The sequence below is a fragment of the Pempheris klunzingeri genome, chromosome 11, assembly GCF_042242105.1.
Source record: "Pempheris klunzingeri isolate RE-2024b chromosome 11, fPemKlu1.hap1, whole genome shotgun sequence".
Lineage (NCBI taxonomy): Eukaryota > Metazoa > Chordata > Actinopteri > Acropomatiformes > Pempheridae > Pempheris > Pempheris klunzingeri.
Genome location: NC_092022.1, coordinates 11,589,158 through 11,602,693, shown reverse-complemented (window position 1 = coordinate 11,602,693; position 13,536 = coordinate 11,589,158). Strand labels below are relative to the sequence as shown.

Sequence of the window (13,536 nt, the reverse complement as noted above, 5' to 3'; positions counted from 1 at the left end):
TGGGGGTGAGGAGGTGAGATGGTTGCTGCTGGCAGTGCTTGCAGACATGGGACAAAAAAGGGGGGTGTCATATGAAGCGATATGTCCTGGGCACAGGCACAGCTGGGCTTTACTCCAGAGCTCATCTGCATTGGGATGGGCATCAGATTTCTGATGCCAACCTCTTCCTACACTGTGCCAATCTTCCACTCTACTCTCCACTGTTACCGCAAACCTGGGTGAGTACCCCATGCAAAAGAAAGATTGCCAAGAAAATCAAATTAAGTAAAAAGAAATTCAGGAAAAAAACAAAAAAAACAATAATGGATGTAGTGACGTCAACATTGACATTACATGGAAACTAGTCACATTACAATATACAAAAACAGGATTTATTAGCTGTAAACATTAACATCCTGTAACATTAACAGTTATTAATTCCTGATGGTTAAGAAAGTTATTTTACTATGTTAAAACTAGTACTAGATATTAGATTTAGGTCCATGCCCCAACATCCCATTCTCTCTCTCTCTCGCTCTCTCTCTCTCTCTCTCTCTCTCTCTCTTGCTCGCTCCCTAAGAGGACGCTACCTTGCTGGACTCTGGGCTTCTTGAACAAGCTGGCGGAGTGGCGCAGTTTGCACGCCCAGTTTTTGAATTTGCGAGTCCAGGATTTCTTGCTAACAGGATTTCTGATACTAGGACATGTCAGGTTTAGGCCAAAATATCCACCTCCTGCATTGTGCTTCTGCTGTCCATGCCGGAGGGGGATCGGGTGCTGATTGGGGGGCCACGATGCGTCTCCAGTGGTACTGGTGTCAGAGTGTGGGGGTACAGCCTAGAACAGTTAAAACAATTAAGAGTGGCTGTGTGGAGTTGAGACGTTCCAAATAGAGAGACACTCAAACATTTAAATAGAACAAATATCACAGACAGCTGAAAAGGAGCCGTGTGGAGTCACACTTACACGGCTAGACACTGAAATGTAAACAGTAAAAAATTGTAAAATCACTGCAGTGTTACTCAAAATCTAATCAATGACATTCACTCACAAGAATGGTTGGTTCTCCTGGTACAGGTGGGCGCTGGGGCCCAGCAGAATCATCCTGATTGGGAGGCAGTAGAGAGGTAGGCGGGGTGGATGAGGCAGAGGTGGAGGGGAGACATGGGCCAGGCTGTCGCTCCACCGGGCCCAGCTCTGCAAAGTTGGGCACTTCTGAAGACGCTTCCTCTCCTCCTCCATCCCTCTCTGGGTCAGGGGAGGTGGAGGAAGAACGGGAGGTGGTGGAGGAGGTAGTGGAGGATGAGGAGTGAGGGGAAGTATCTGAGGAGGAGGCAGGTGGGGGGAAGTGGTGAATCAGCTGTGGCTCGGATGACTCGTCTCCTCCTGCTGATGTGGAGGCAGCTGATGTAGGGCCAGAGGCAGCTCCCCCTGCCAAGGCCGCCCCGCTGCTGTACTCCTGATACAATAAGTTCCTCAGCTTTTCATCTAGAGTCTTTATGCGGTTGTCTACAAACTCAATTTTGGGGGGACCTTCACTGTCTGACTCAGCCACAGAGGATGGCTGTGCAGGCGATGGCGTCATTGTGAGGGAGAGAGAGGGTAAGGGGGCGTCAGCGGTGCCCAAATGGAGAGGTGGCAGAGAAGAGTCAGAGGAGGGTTGAAATGGGGCAGAGTAACTGCATGTGTCCTCTGTGATGCTTGTCTCCCCTGTGGACACATCTGACTCTGACATCTGTAGAGAGGACTGCTTCTGTAGTGGAGCCTGCTGCTGTTTCTGAGGGGTCTCCACGGCTTTAACCACCTCTTGTTGCTGCTCAATGTGTTGTAGCTGTTTTTGTGACTGTATATGTTGCTGTGACAGCTCAGCAGGGATTTGGGCTTGTTGTGGAATCTGCTGTTGCGATGCAGGGCTAACATTTAGCTGTGCCTGTTGTTGAAGAAACTGTTGACTAATTGACAGAGGCAGCATTTGGCTCTGATCTGGATTTAAAGCCACTGTACCCATAAACAGTTGATGTTGCTGTTGCTGTAGCTGCTGTTGCACCATTTGCTGTTGCTGTAACTGTATTGTCTGTTGTAGGTTTAACTGTTGCTGCTGTTGCTGATCAAGGTGGGCCTGCTGTTGGGGAACTACAGCAGCTTGGGGTGCCATAACCTGCTGTGGTAACTGCTGTAACTGAGGCTGTTGCAGCAACTGTGGGGCATACTGCTGTGTTTGCTGCTGAGGAAGGGGTTGTTGGTTCTGCTGTAGGGGCATTGGTGGCAGAAACTGCTGTAGAGGCACAGACTGTTGTAGCAGCTCTGTATGACCAGGCCGCGGCAGCACCTGTACCTCAGTCAGCTGTTGTTGTTGAAGTGGTATTTGTTTCTGTATTAGTTGTTGATGTTGTAACTGCTGGAGAGACTGTTGCAGTGCTCGTTCCTGCTGCAGCTGAATTTGTTCTTGGTACGCTTGTTGTGATTGCTGCTGTTGTGGCATCACCTGCTGTGTCTGTTGCGCCTGTTGTTCAAGCTGCATTGCCTGCAGTTGCTGTTGAACTGCTGGTACCTGCTGCTGTATTGCAGGCTGTAGCTGTGGCTGTAGTTGTTGTGGTTGTTGGGGGGCTGGTGGTGTGGCCACCTGGGTGAGCGTCTGCTGCTGCTCCATGCCAAGTCGGCTTACTGCAGAAGCGATCGCTGCTGCAGCAGGAGGAGGGGAATGAAAAGAGGTTGAAGACTGGTCCGCTGCAGGCACACATGGCCTTGGAGCAGTTATCACTGCTTCCCCTATGCTTTGACCTACAATGGAGCAACCACTGGAACCAGGAGAAGTGAGGATATCTGGCAGAATGGTGGAGGGCGTGGGAGACACAACGGAAGGAGCAGTGGGTAAGGTGGGGAGGTTAGCAGTAGCAGGTATTGCTAGGGATGAGGGAGCACTGTGAATTTGGTCAACAGACGCTGAGGTGAGGACTGGCAGTTCAAGACCACCTGAAGCAGTGACAGGGACAGAGGCTTCAAGAGTGGGGGCTGGTGCAGAGATGCTTTCAGAGACAGTGGTGTGAGCAGCCGGGGCAGCTGTGGCTGAGGGAGCCATGGAGGCAGGGGCTGAGACAGTGGAGACAGGAGGAGAGGTGGCAGATAGGGTGGGGCAGGGGGGAGAGGCCATTCCAGTCAAGGACTCCAGACTCTGGGATCCTTCACTTTCTATAGCCGCAGAGAGGGACACACTGTTAGTTTTTGTTTGCTGCCAATGCAGTTATGTTAATAAGCCACAACATTAAAATTGACCTGGGTAGACCTCACCTTTCTCTGTTTTAGGAGACTGAGGTATCCTCATCTCTGTGGTGGGTGGTGGCGTGACTCCTCCCTGGCTGGACATGGAGTCTCTATGGCGGATGGTCTGGTTGATAAAGAAGCGCCAGCGTCCCACTGGAGAGGAATGGGGCACTGAGTCCACTGAAAATCACGAGGACATTTTACTTGTTGTAAGAAGTTAAGTTATAGAACATAAAGCATTTTCTCATCCTGTAGTGACACATTTTTGAATAAGAAACAATAATATTCATAACTCACTTGTAGAGCTAGTGGGAGTGCTCACATGCAACTGGTCAGTTGATCCAGTCTAATAGAGAAATACACATTTAAAACTAATCATTATTCAATCAAAAATAGAATATCAAAGAGAGGATAGACTCTAGGTGACTGATGGAAATAAACATACCTGTGAATGCGTTTGAAGAATTTCATGAGCTTTCTTAACTATGGCTCTAAGCTCCTCAACAAATTTCTCCTTCTCTACGTCAAGGACAAAGTCCTCCTCCACCTACAAACACAAAGCAACGAAACAGTAAGTTTTAAGGCAATGAAGGATTACTTTTTGGAAAGAGATGCGAACACTGCTAATACGTGTGCAGTTTACCATGTAATCGGCAATGTCCTCAGGTGCATCCCCGTCAATATCAAATTTAAATGTCACCATCTTGTTGCTATGGGTCTCCAACTGGCATTCAACCATATTGTCCCCACTGCCAGACACCTAAGGAGAGCCCGACAAAATAACATTACTTTATATACTTATCCCTTTCAAAATCCATTGGTAGACATGAATGTAGCAGTGCAGGTGGTTACTCGCTACGCTGTTTTTTTTTTTACCTGGAGCATGCTCAGTTGAAACTGGTGTGACACTTTCTCTGGCCTCTGACAGGAGGCCCTTCTTTGAGTCTTTAATTTCTCTAACTTCCCATTGGCCAAGAGCTGAAGAGTCTCTTCTCCATTAGCTGGAACAGACCTGTGGGTGATAAGGCAGTATACTGTCCTGTGAATGATGTGAACAGTATCTAAAAGCAAACTATGTAAATGTTGTACACAATCCTTTATAACACAACAAACATAATTTCTAAATGCATTATACAGTTACCGTATATTGGATGAGATTGTTATCCACTATTTAGGTATGAGCGAAAACAACAAACAATGGGCCTCGTGCAAGAACCACTCGTATGTAACGCATTAGTTCTCATGCTGCACATACAAGTAATTTAAGAGAGTTGGTGAGAATCACAATTGGTCATCATCGTTCTGGCTTTGGGCCTTTGTCCTTTGTTAAACCAACAGTCTAATATCACTTACAGTAGACAGTAACATCATTCATCTAATATATCTGTGACAGTCACATGGCAACTTCTCCTATTAGTCATGGACCTCTTTGCTTTAGAAATAAATTTTTTAGCATCTCGCTAACTGACTTTCTGGCTTCCTGCGTCCTGCTTCTTAAATCATTCTCTCTTTATTTCTGGACAGTAATGACAACATACATACCCTGACGAAGAATGACGTTCTGTACTCGACAGGTACGGCCCATCCTGTAGAGTAACATGGATACAGACAGAAAGGAGTGCACAGGTACACAGATAAAAACATGGAAAAAACATTAGCAACATCAGATGCAAATAATAATGGATAATATTACATTTAATAACATATTCATTGTTCAATGAATGAACTTAGTTTGAATCAAGAAGGCACAATCAAAGCTTTTTCACATAGTTAGATAGTCGTATTCTCAATCATTCTCACATTATATCAGGAAAATAAAATTATTTCTTAACTAATAAAACAAACTTTCATTCTTCTGGTACCTGAGCAATGCACAGCAGGGAAAGGTCATAATCTTGGAGCGAGGCTTGGGTCAGTTTGGGGGCATTAGCATCAAGCGCTTGTAGAGTAGTGACAGGTGGAGGGGAGGTGGGTATAAAGTCGGCCTGCCCTGGTAAGGTTACTTGGGCCGCTGGCGGAGATGTAGGCAGCTCTGGCGCAGGAGCAGCAGCATGATGGTGGGATGGTAGGGATGGGAGAAATGGTAGTGATGCCGGGGGACATGAGGTATGAGCAGGGCTGAGGGGCACTTGTGCGGGGAAGACAGCATGGGGCACAACAGGCTGTTCTGCTAAAGGTGTCTCAGTGTGTGTCTGAGTGTGAGAATGAGCCTGTGTCTGAACATGTGTCTGTGTTTGGGAGTGCATTTGGGCCTGAATGCTGGTTTGTGTGTGTGTATGAGCTGGCAGCACCTGCTTGGCTTGGTGCTGTGGGGATGGGGGTGCGCCTGCCACTAGTTGACTATAGAGGGGAAGGGTCGTGCTCTGGGATTGAGGCCTGGCCACATTACTGGAGACTATCTGTGCAGTGGGATGGGCCATCAGATGTGAAGCAGGTGGACACTGTGGAGGCAGCTGACTCTCGTCGAGGGGTATTAAAGCCTGTTTTAGAAGAGGTGGTTGCTGGATGGGAGCTTGAATGGGCTGTGCCAATACCTGGCCCTGTGGAGGAGTCGGAGCTAGCGGCTGCTGTGCTTGAGAAATCTTCTGTAGCTGTTGCTGGTATTGTCCAGTAGACTGAACCATAGTAGGCTGGGAAATGGGCTGAATGACTGAGGGGTCAGTAGTACTTCCTAAAGGCTGCTGCTGCTGCTGCTGGGCCTGAACAACTGGATGTGGTGTTGTTTGGCCTGCAACATAGGCTTGTGCAGCCTGCTGCACCGGATGAGAACTGAGATCTGCTGCAGTTCCAACACTTCCAGCTGAGCCAGGAGACAGAATCATCTGCTGATACTGCAGCACTGGCTCTTGTTGCTGCTGCTGTTGTGTAATATGAGTTATATCCTGTTGTACCGACGGCATGGCCTGGTGGGTAGGCTGAGGAACATACTGGGCGGTCAAAAGGCCAGCAGCAGCCTGAGCGTGCACCTGGATAGGTGGCTGGCCTTGAGTTTGTTGCTGGAGCTGGGGCTGCATGAGCCCTGGCATCTGAGCATTTTGCTGAACAGGAGTCTCATGTTGGATCTGACTGGGAATTGAGGTAATTGCAGCTGGAGGCTGGACAGTGGCTTGGTTTTGTTGGCCCATCATTTGAATGTCCACAGTTGGGCCCTGGCCATGTGGTGGCTGGGACTGACTAATTGTCAGGTGCAGAGGCTGTGTCTGGATTAATGGCTGAGCAGTCACCTGGCTCTGTGAGGGGGTTGGTGGTCCTGGATAACTAGTCTGCAAAGGAACTTGCTGGTTCTGGATGACATGAGTCTGTCCCTGGATCATTGCAGCTGTAGGAGTTACTTGGGCCTCAATCATAACCTGAGCTGCTTTGAATGTGGGCTGGGCTATAAACTGGACCGGGACCTGGCCCTGGTTCTGGGGATGAGCCTCACTTTGTCCTTGCTGGGTAAGGACTTGTGCTGGGGCAACAGCAGATGTCTGGACAGGGATCTGCGTGGTCTGAATGGTCATGGGGACCGGGGTCTGTGAGACATGTTGAGTTTGGTGCTGAATCACCTCGGTGCTGGCTGGAGCTCCAATATGAGATTCCATGACAGAGGTGTGATGCTGCGTCTGGGCAACAAATGATTGCTGCTGCTGGATCAATGCCGCTTGCTGTTGCTGCTCTATCACTTGCTGCTGTGTGAGAGTGGTGTGAGGTGTAAATTGAGTGGTATTTAGCTGTGGGATACACGCGTGCTGAATCTCAGCCGGTTGCTGCTGAATCTGCTGCTCGCTGTTACTTTGCGAAATAGGGACAGCCTCTTGTTTCTCACTTTGCTGAAGTTGAATCTGTTGCTGTATCAGAGCCTGTTGCTGTAATCTCTCTACTTGTTGCTGTTGTAACAGGGCTTGTTGCTGACGCTGTTGTTCTAACTGTTGTTGCAACAGAGCCTGCTGCTGCTGCTCCATTTGCTGCTTGAGTTGCACTTGTTGCTGCTCTTGTTGCTGTTGCTGTAGCTGAGCTTTCTGTTGTAGCTGATGCTGTTGTAAAATAGCCTGCTGTTGCAAATGCTGTTGAATTAGGGCTTGTTGCTGTTGTTGTTCAATTTGTCGGAGTAAGGCTTGCTTCTGCAGTTGCTGTTCCTTTTGCTGTTGAGTCTGCTGGGGTTGCTGCTGCAACACAATTTGTTGCTGCTGTTGTCCACTTTGCAGTTGCTTCTCTGGTTCTTTTTGTATTCCAGCTTGGTGTTGTCCAATTTGTTGATATATCTGGCTCTGCTGCTGTTGCTGTAAAGGAGGATGTTGTTGTTGCTGCTGCTCTAACTGTTGCTGTAAAAGTGCTTGTTGTGGTTGCTGTTGTTGTTGTTGTTGTTGTACCAGAGCTTGGTGTTGCTGCTGCTGCTCCTGCTGTTGAATAAGAGCTTGTTGTTGTTGTTGATCCAACAGCTGCTTCTGTATAAGTGCTTGCTGCTGTTCCAATTGATGCTGTTGTAGCTGGGCCTGTTGTTGCTGCTGTTGAAGTAACGCTTTTTGTTGCTGCTGGTCAAGCTGCTGCTGGACATATGCCTGATGTTGCTCAAGCAGTAAAGCTTGTTGTTGTTGCTGCTGTAACAGAGTTTGCTGTTGCTGAAGCTGCTGTTGCAGTTGTTGTGGTTGTATCATGGTCTGCTCACAAGGATCCCCTGTTGGTTGCTGTTTATAAGTCTGAGGTTGCTCCCCTGTCTGTGGTAATGACATACCTGTTTGTGTAGGTAATACTTGCTGCTGAGGAGTTGTGTGGACAGGTGGAACAGGCTGTTGGACATAGATCTGCTGCTGAGGCTCATGTTGATGTTTCTGGTTCTGTGGATGCTGTTCCAATGGTGGCTGAGTGGCACTAACTTGTTGTTGATCGAGCAGAGTGGCCTCCATTTGCTGCTGTGGCTGCTGCTGCTGAAGGGTGGAGGTCTGGGGATCCATCCCTATCTGTTGTTGTTGGACAATAGTCTGCTGAGGGATCATGACAGTCTGTGTTTGCTGGGGTGCTGCCTGGGGAATAATGTCAGTGAGCTGCATGGGAGTGGCAGAGGGTTGGGTTTGCTGAGCGAGGGGCACAATGGTCCCCGCTAGTCCAGCAGGATCACTGACTGACATGGATGTAGTGAGAACATTAATGGGAGCTTGTGGGGAAACAGGGGGTATGTATGACTGTGAGGAGGCCATTGACCCATGGGGAGTGGCAGTCTGAAATGTATCTGACGGGAATGTTTGTGACTACTCAGTGATAATGACAGAATGATGTTGGTGTTGAAAGAAGAGAAAAAGAAAGTAGTAGAAAAATTAGGTAAGTACAAGCTTTGGGAAGGAGCATCAATTAACAACGCATTTAATTTAATGGAACAGGGCTTCCCACAGTGTTTTATAGCGGTTTGCACAGCTAAAATTAGAAAAGTCAATGAACTTAAATGGAGTGAAACATTAATCCTCAGGTAAAAAGAGCAGAGGCAGTATTTCACAGAGCAAGGCATTCAGAGCCTATTAGACCATTACATCTTTCCACCTCTGCCTACTAATTTCCTGGGGGAAACCCTGTTCAGCACACAGTTAAGGTTTATTGTGGTTTGGTAAATAGTTATTGAGGAAAAAGATTCCAAAATGTGAAAGTGGTGGCACCGTAGTTTTACTTCCATTAACAAGAATGTTACATTCAAGCCCCAGTGTAAATATGGCTTTCATTTCAATACAAATTAGTATCATCACCCTTTTCACCTGAAAATATTGTTGAGGGACACTTGGTGATACCTGTGGAACCATGGTACTGGGCTGGAGAAATGTCTGACCGACAGCTCCTCCTCCACTTTGGCCTATGGACATCCCGGACATACTAACACTCTGGCCAATAGGTATATTTGGAACACTTCCACTGTCACCAATGGGGACCATCTGAGGATGAGCCAATGCGCCAGTGTTCTGTAGTGCAAGAAAATAAAATTAACGTAGTTTATGTGATTTATCAATACAATTATTTTAAGTGGTGATTAATCAATCAGTTTGGTGTCATTTCTGAGCAAGGTGAGGACAATGCTTAGATGTACCGATGCTGTAGGAGGAAGAGTAGTCTGGGAGTGGGTGTATGATTCCCCTTGCTGAGAGTACGCCTGGCTTTGTCCGCTTGCATAAGATTCACAGCTGGCAGACCCAATGCTCTCACCTTCTAAGTGAAAGACAATTTAAGAAAATTAGAAAGAATGTAAAAATGTAAATCACACATACTTGTCCAAGTCATATTATTCACTAGGTATTTTATATTTGTTACTCATGATGTACTTTTCTAATAAACTCCTGGTCTATGAAATATATTATGAAGGTGCATACTCTACCTGGCAAACTAAGGGTTGTCCCGCTGAAAATATGCTGCTGCCTGACATGTTGGTCCACTTCAGGCAGCTCCTCAGACTCCTGCCCCCCTGCTCCTCCTCCGCCTCCTCCTCCTCCTGTCTGTCCAGCTGCCCCTGGCCCCAGGGAGGATGAGCAGGATGGATGAGAAAAGGTGTGGGAGGTGAGAGTGGAGTCTCTTCTTTCTTCAAACCCCTGCTGCTGCTGGAGCAGCTGCTGCTGTCGACGCTCCCGTGACTTTTTGATCAAATTTACTCGATCCCGGATGGACTTTCCCACCACCTTGGCATCGCTCTCATGGAAGAATCCTGATTTCACCTGAGACAGAGAGAGCGAGAGAGAGAGAGAGAGAAAGAGCTATTAATGACTAGAGGGAGGCAGAGGGAATCTAGGTCAGAGGGAGGTACAGTACTTGAAATGGCTGATAAATGAGTGGAAGGATTTCCCTCACCTGACCTTCCTTTTTATCTTTTAGCCTATCCAATTTGGACAGTCACGAACCCTGTTTCTAATACAGACATGAATTGTCTGTGTCTTACCATCTCTAGAGCCACTTCCTCAGCGCTATCATTCTCCAGGTCATAGCTGAACTCGATGGCCTCATTGTCTTTGTGCTTCCCCTTTAGCTTCTTAGGCTCTTCAACCCAAATCCGGAGAGCCAGACAGTCCTGGGTGCCTGTGTCCTCCTCTGCCAGCTCCACTCGGACCCCTGTGTCCTCCCCAAAAAAGGCATGGTTCAGGAGGTCTCGGATGGAGAGCCTGTCAAGGCGAAGACAACAAGAGGAGCCAGGATGATAAAACTGGTGTGTTTTATGATTACCTGATCAGGAGCTCTAAATAAGACTGTGCAATATGTCAATTTATGACAACCTGCTTACCTCTGGCTCTTGTTCTGACGAATGCAGCCTTCGATGATCTCTTTAATTTCTGGGTCATTCACTTTATCAAAGCTGGCTGGCTTTATACCCTGCAGAAAAAAGAAATGGGGAAATGTTAATTGTATTAACAGGGAATGATGTTCCCTGTTTCATATTATGTTTAATCTATGAAGACATGTTCACCATGGAGCCGGACAGCTGGGATCACATTTAAATATACTACTAATGAATTGGGTCTACATGTGCCGTCACCACAAATGGGCTGAGTAATGCGGTCTGAGAGACTCACGCTTGTGACTTTGCGATAGATCTGAGCAGCATTTTGGCACTCAGAGTAGGGATATTCTGAAGTGGCCATTTCCAGCATGCACATCCCAAAGGCGTAGACATCCACAGACTCATCATAGTGCTCCTCATACATCTCTGGAGCCATGAACTCCGGGGTTCCTGTTAAGACCGGTCCACAGTCAATAAAAAGCAGCTAAAATACTGTTTCATCACAATCACTGTTTACAATCACATAACACTGACCACAGTACAGTAATGCCCCAAAGTGAATGGAAGAATTAAAGTTCATTTGAACCTGGTCATTGCTCTTGTTTCCTGAGCTAAACTTTATTGAGCTAAATGTTACTCAGCACATTATTAAGTCAGTCATCAGTCATCAGTGGTCTCGTGTTTACATTAAGTGCTGCCCACATGGATTTGAGAGCGATACAGTCAATAATAATCTATACCCCGAGGCAGCTAAGGCCCTCTGTAAAGATGTGAGCAGTGCTGATTGCAAAGAAAAGTATATTTATAGGCACTGACTCAGTTTGCTGATATAGCTACCACATGCCTGGAAGTGTTCTCAGAAGTAGTTGGTCTACTTATGTGGCTTACCTATAACACTCTTGGCAAAGGAGGTTCGCATAAGAGTGGCCAGTCCAAGGTCACCTATCTTGACTGAGCCTGTGGGGCCTGTTATGAAGATGTTGTCACACTTGAGGTCCCGGTGAACTATTGGGGGAGTCCTGGTGTGAAGGAAGTGAAGGCCCTTCAGGATTTGCCTACACCAGCTTCTCAGGACCTTAGGTTTCATCACTTTAAAGCGTTTCAAGTAACTGTGGAGAACAAAGAGCAAAAGCAGGATTTTGAGCAAATACCTTTGCATCAATTATAACGGGACATGCAACTTCAGTTTAATCACAATAATTAATTTAGATAGATTAGATTAATATTCTTCCCTATAAAGGTAAGTAAAAACAGTGTTAAAGTTTGTGCATTGAAGTATGTATGGTATAACTTACTAAAATGAAAAGAAAATCTCCCACTAGTAGTCCTTGCTGAAGCTTTGATTGTCTTTGTCATCATTTTTATTGTTTTTTGGGAGAAGAATGAGCAGCAGCACCAAATATTTACTGAACAATGGAGCCATGTGTTGATATGTGCAAACTATGAAGGCAGGTTTACAGCTGATGGATTGCCCTAAAGCTAACACTGTTACAGATGACATCAGTCAGACTCAACTACATTACATTTTCACATGTGAATAATGATGTATCAGCCTATATCAGCTTCGTTATCTTAAGTGCCTCATTGATGTATTACTATGTGCAGTACAAAGCTGCCACCTGCGGGAGACAAAACAAAACCTAAATGACGCAATAATAGTGATCCGTCATTGTGTGAAGAATAAAATGCATGAGGAGATTGTGCTAACGTTTTGAGTGTTCCTGAAGTCATGAGTTCAGTGACCAGTACGATGCACTTCTTGCCACGCAGCACAGACTCCCAGGAATCATAGAAGCGGACGATGTTGGGGTGCTGAAGCCCCTTTAGCATCTCAGCCTCCTCCTTGAAGCGTTGCTGCTCCGCCTTGGTCAGCTTGCGGTCCTGAGGTGGAAAGTACACACCAATTTATACGGCATAAATGTGAACATTTGCTCCCCTGGAGTTTCACAGAGAACATTTCCTGCTAAAAAATTCCAAAAATGCAAACAATGCTTCATTTATGTCCATTAACCGTACAAGTACGCAGCCATGTGATTCTGTTCAGACCCCCAAAACATCACAAGGCTACCTGATATTACACATTATGACTGTGTACTAACACCTATGGCCACTAGATGGTACTAGCAATACAGTGTTGCAGCAGTGCTGAGACAACACCCAAACGGTAGCTTTAAAAAACACATTTCTACTGCATCTGCTACACATCACCAGTATGGCGGACAGAATGGACGTCAGAAATCCAATTCACTGATACAGGCAGCATCCCATAGGATCAGAGACAGCCACTGACTAATCCCTCTGTTAAACACTGATGCACAGGTTATTTATAAGACTTAAGACTCATGCCTGTTATGCAGTAAAGGTGCTCTGTTCTGCAGTTAATAATAATGCATTTCTTATATTATGTCTTGTATTACTTTTGTAATATTATGTGTTCATCTGTTTATTCTGTTTTCTCTAGCCCTTGGTGCTCTCATCAATGACGTCTGCTGTATTCAGACAAAATTACACACATTTTTAAAGGTCTATTTCTCATCAGGAAACAGCGTCCACGAACATACAAGTGATATCATGTTGAAGAATCAAAACATGATGCTTATAATCAAACTGTTTTACAGTGGAGGATGTTCTGACTGACCCCACTATGTCAGTGTGTATTTTTAGACTTGTCAGATGCAACTGTTGTCTGCTATTCCCATGTGGACAAATAACAATGCATTTCAAATCTGTGGTCTTTTGACCTTTGTTGACCTTGTGACCTGCTGTTTAAAGTCATTATTTAATGGTGTTAAAAAGGGCAGAAGACACTTAGGGTTAGGTCCATTCGTTTGTATATAACAAGAGGCGACCTTTAACCATTTAAGCAAAATATAAGAGAAGAAAAAACAAAACAGTGCATCTGACTTAACATCTGCGAGGGAGTTGGATGGCAGTCACTGTCGTGTCACAGACAGACTCACTATAAATAGAAGCCATCATAACATTGACTTTCCACTGATCAATTCCATTGATGCTGCGCTTTTTGCTTTACACAAAGCTCACCAAAGGGAGGCGGTGTGCTGAAGATGTTT

General features: G+C 46.1%; 1 protein-coding gene across 1 annotated transcript in view; it reads right to left on the bottom strand.

Moving 5' to 3' along the window:
* wnk3 (WNK lysine deficient protein kinase 3) overlaps positions 1 to 13,536 on the bottom strand; it is a 28,235-nt gene that overhangs the window by 6,884 nt on the left and 7,815 nt on the right. The window contains exons 2-18 of the mRNA XM_070838922.1: positions 12,174 to 12,346; positions 11,354 to 11,574; positions 10,758 to 10,915; positions 10,469 to 10,557; positions 10,130 to 10,349; positions 9,621 to 9,908; positions 5,775 to 8,294; positions 5,244 to 5,358; positions 5,103 to 5,179; positions 4,783 to 4,826; positions 4,117 to 4,252; positions 3,884 to 4,000; positions 3,686 to 3,787; positions 3,538 to 3,586; positions 3,268 to 3,420; positions 1,031 to 2,706; positions 711 to 816 (exon numbers count right to left, since the gene is read on the bottom strand). Of these exons, the coding sequence (XP_070695023.1) occupies positions 711 to 816; positions 1,031 to 2,706; positions 3,268 to 3,420; positions 3,538 to 3,586; positions 3,686 to 3,787; positions 3,884 to 4,000; positions 4,117 to 4,252; positions 4,783 to 4,826; positions 5,103 to 5,179; positions 5,244 to 5,358; positions 5,775 to 8,294; positions 9,621 to 9,908; positions 10,130 to 10,349; positions 10,469 to 10,557; positions 10,758 to 10,915; positions 11,354 to 11,574; positions 12,174 to 12,346 (6,244 nt within the window). The remainder of the gene's footprint in view (positions 1 to 710; positions 817 to 1,030; positions 2,707 to 3,267; positions 3,421 to 3,537; positions 3,587 to 3,685; positions 3,788 to 3,883; positions 4,001 to 4,116; positions 4,253 to 4,782; positions 4,827 to 5,102; positions 5,180 to 5,243; positions 5,359 to 5,774; positions 8,295 to 9,620; positions 9,909 to 10,129; positions 10,350 to 10,468; positions 10,558 to 10,757; positions 10,916 to 11,353; positions 11,575 to 12,173; positions 12,347 to 13,536) is intronic.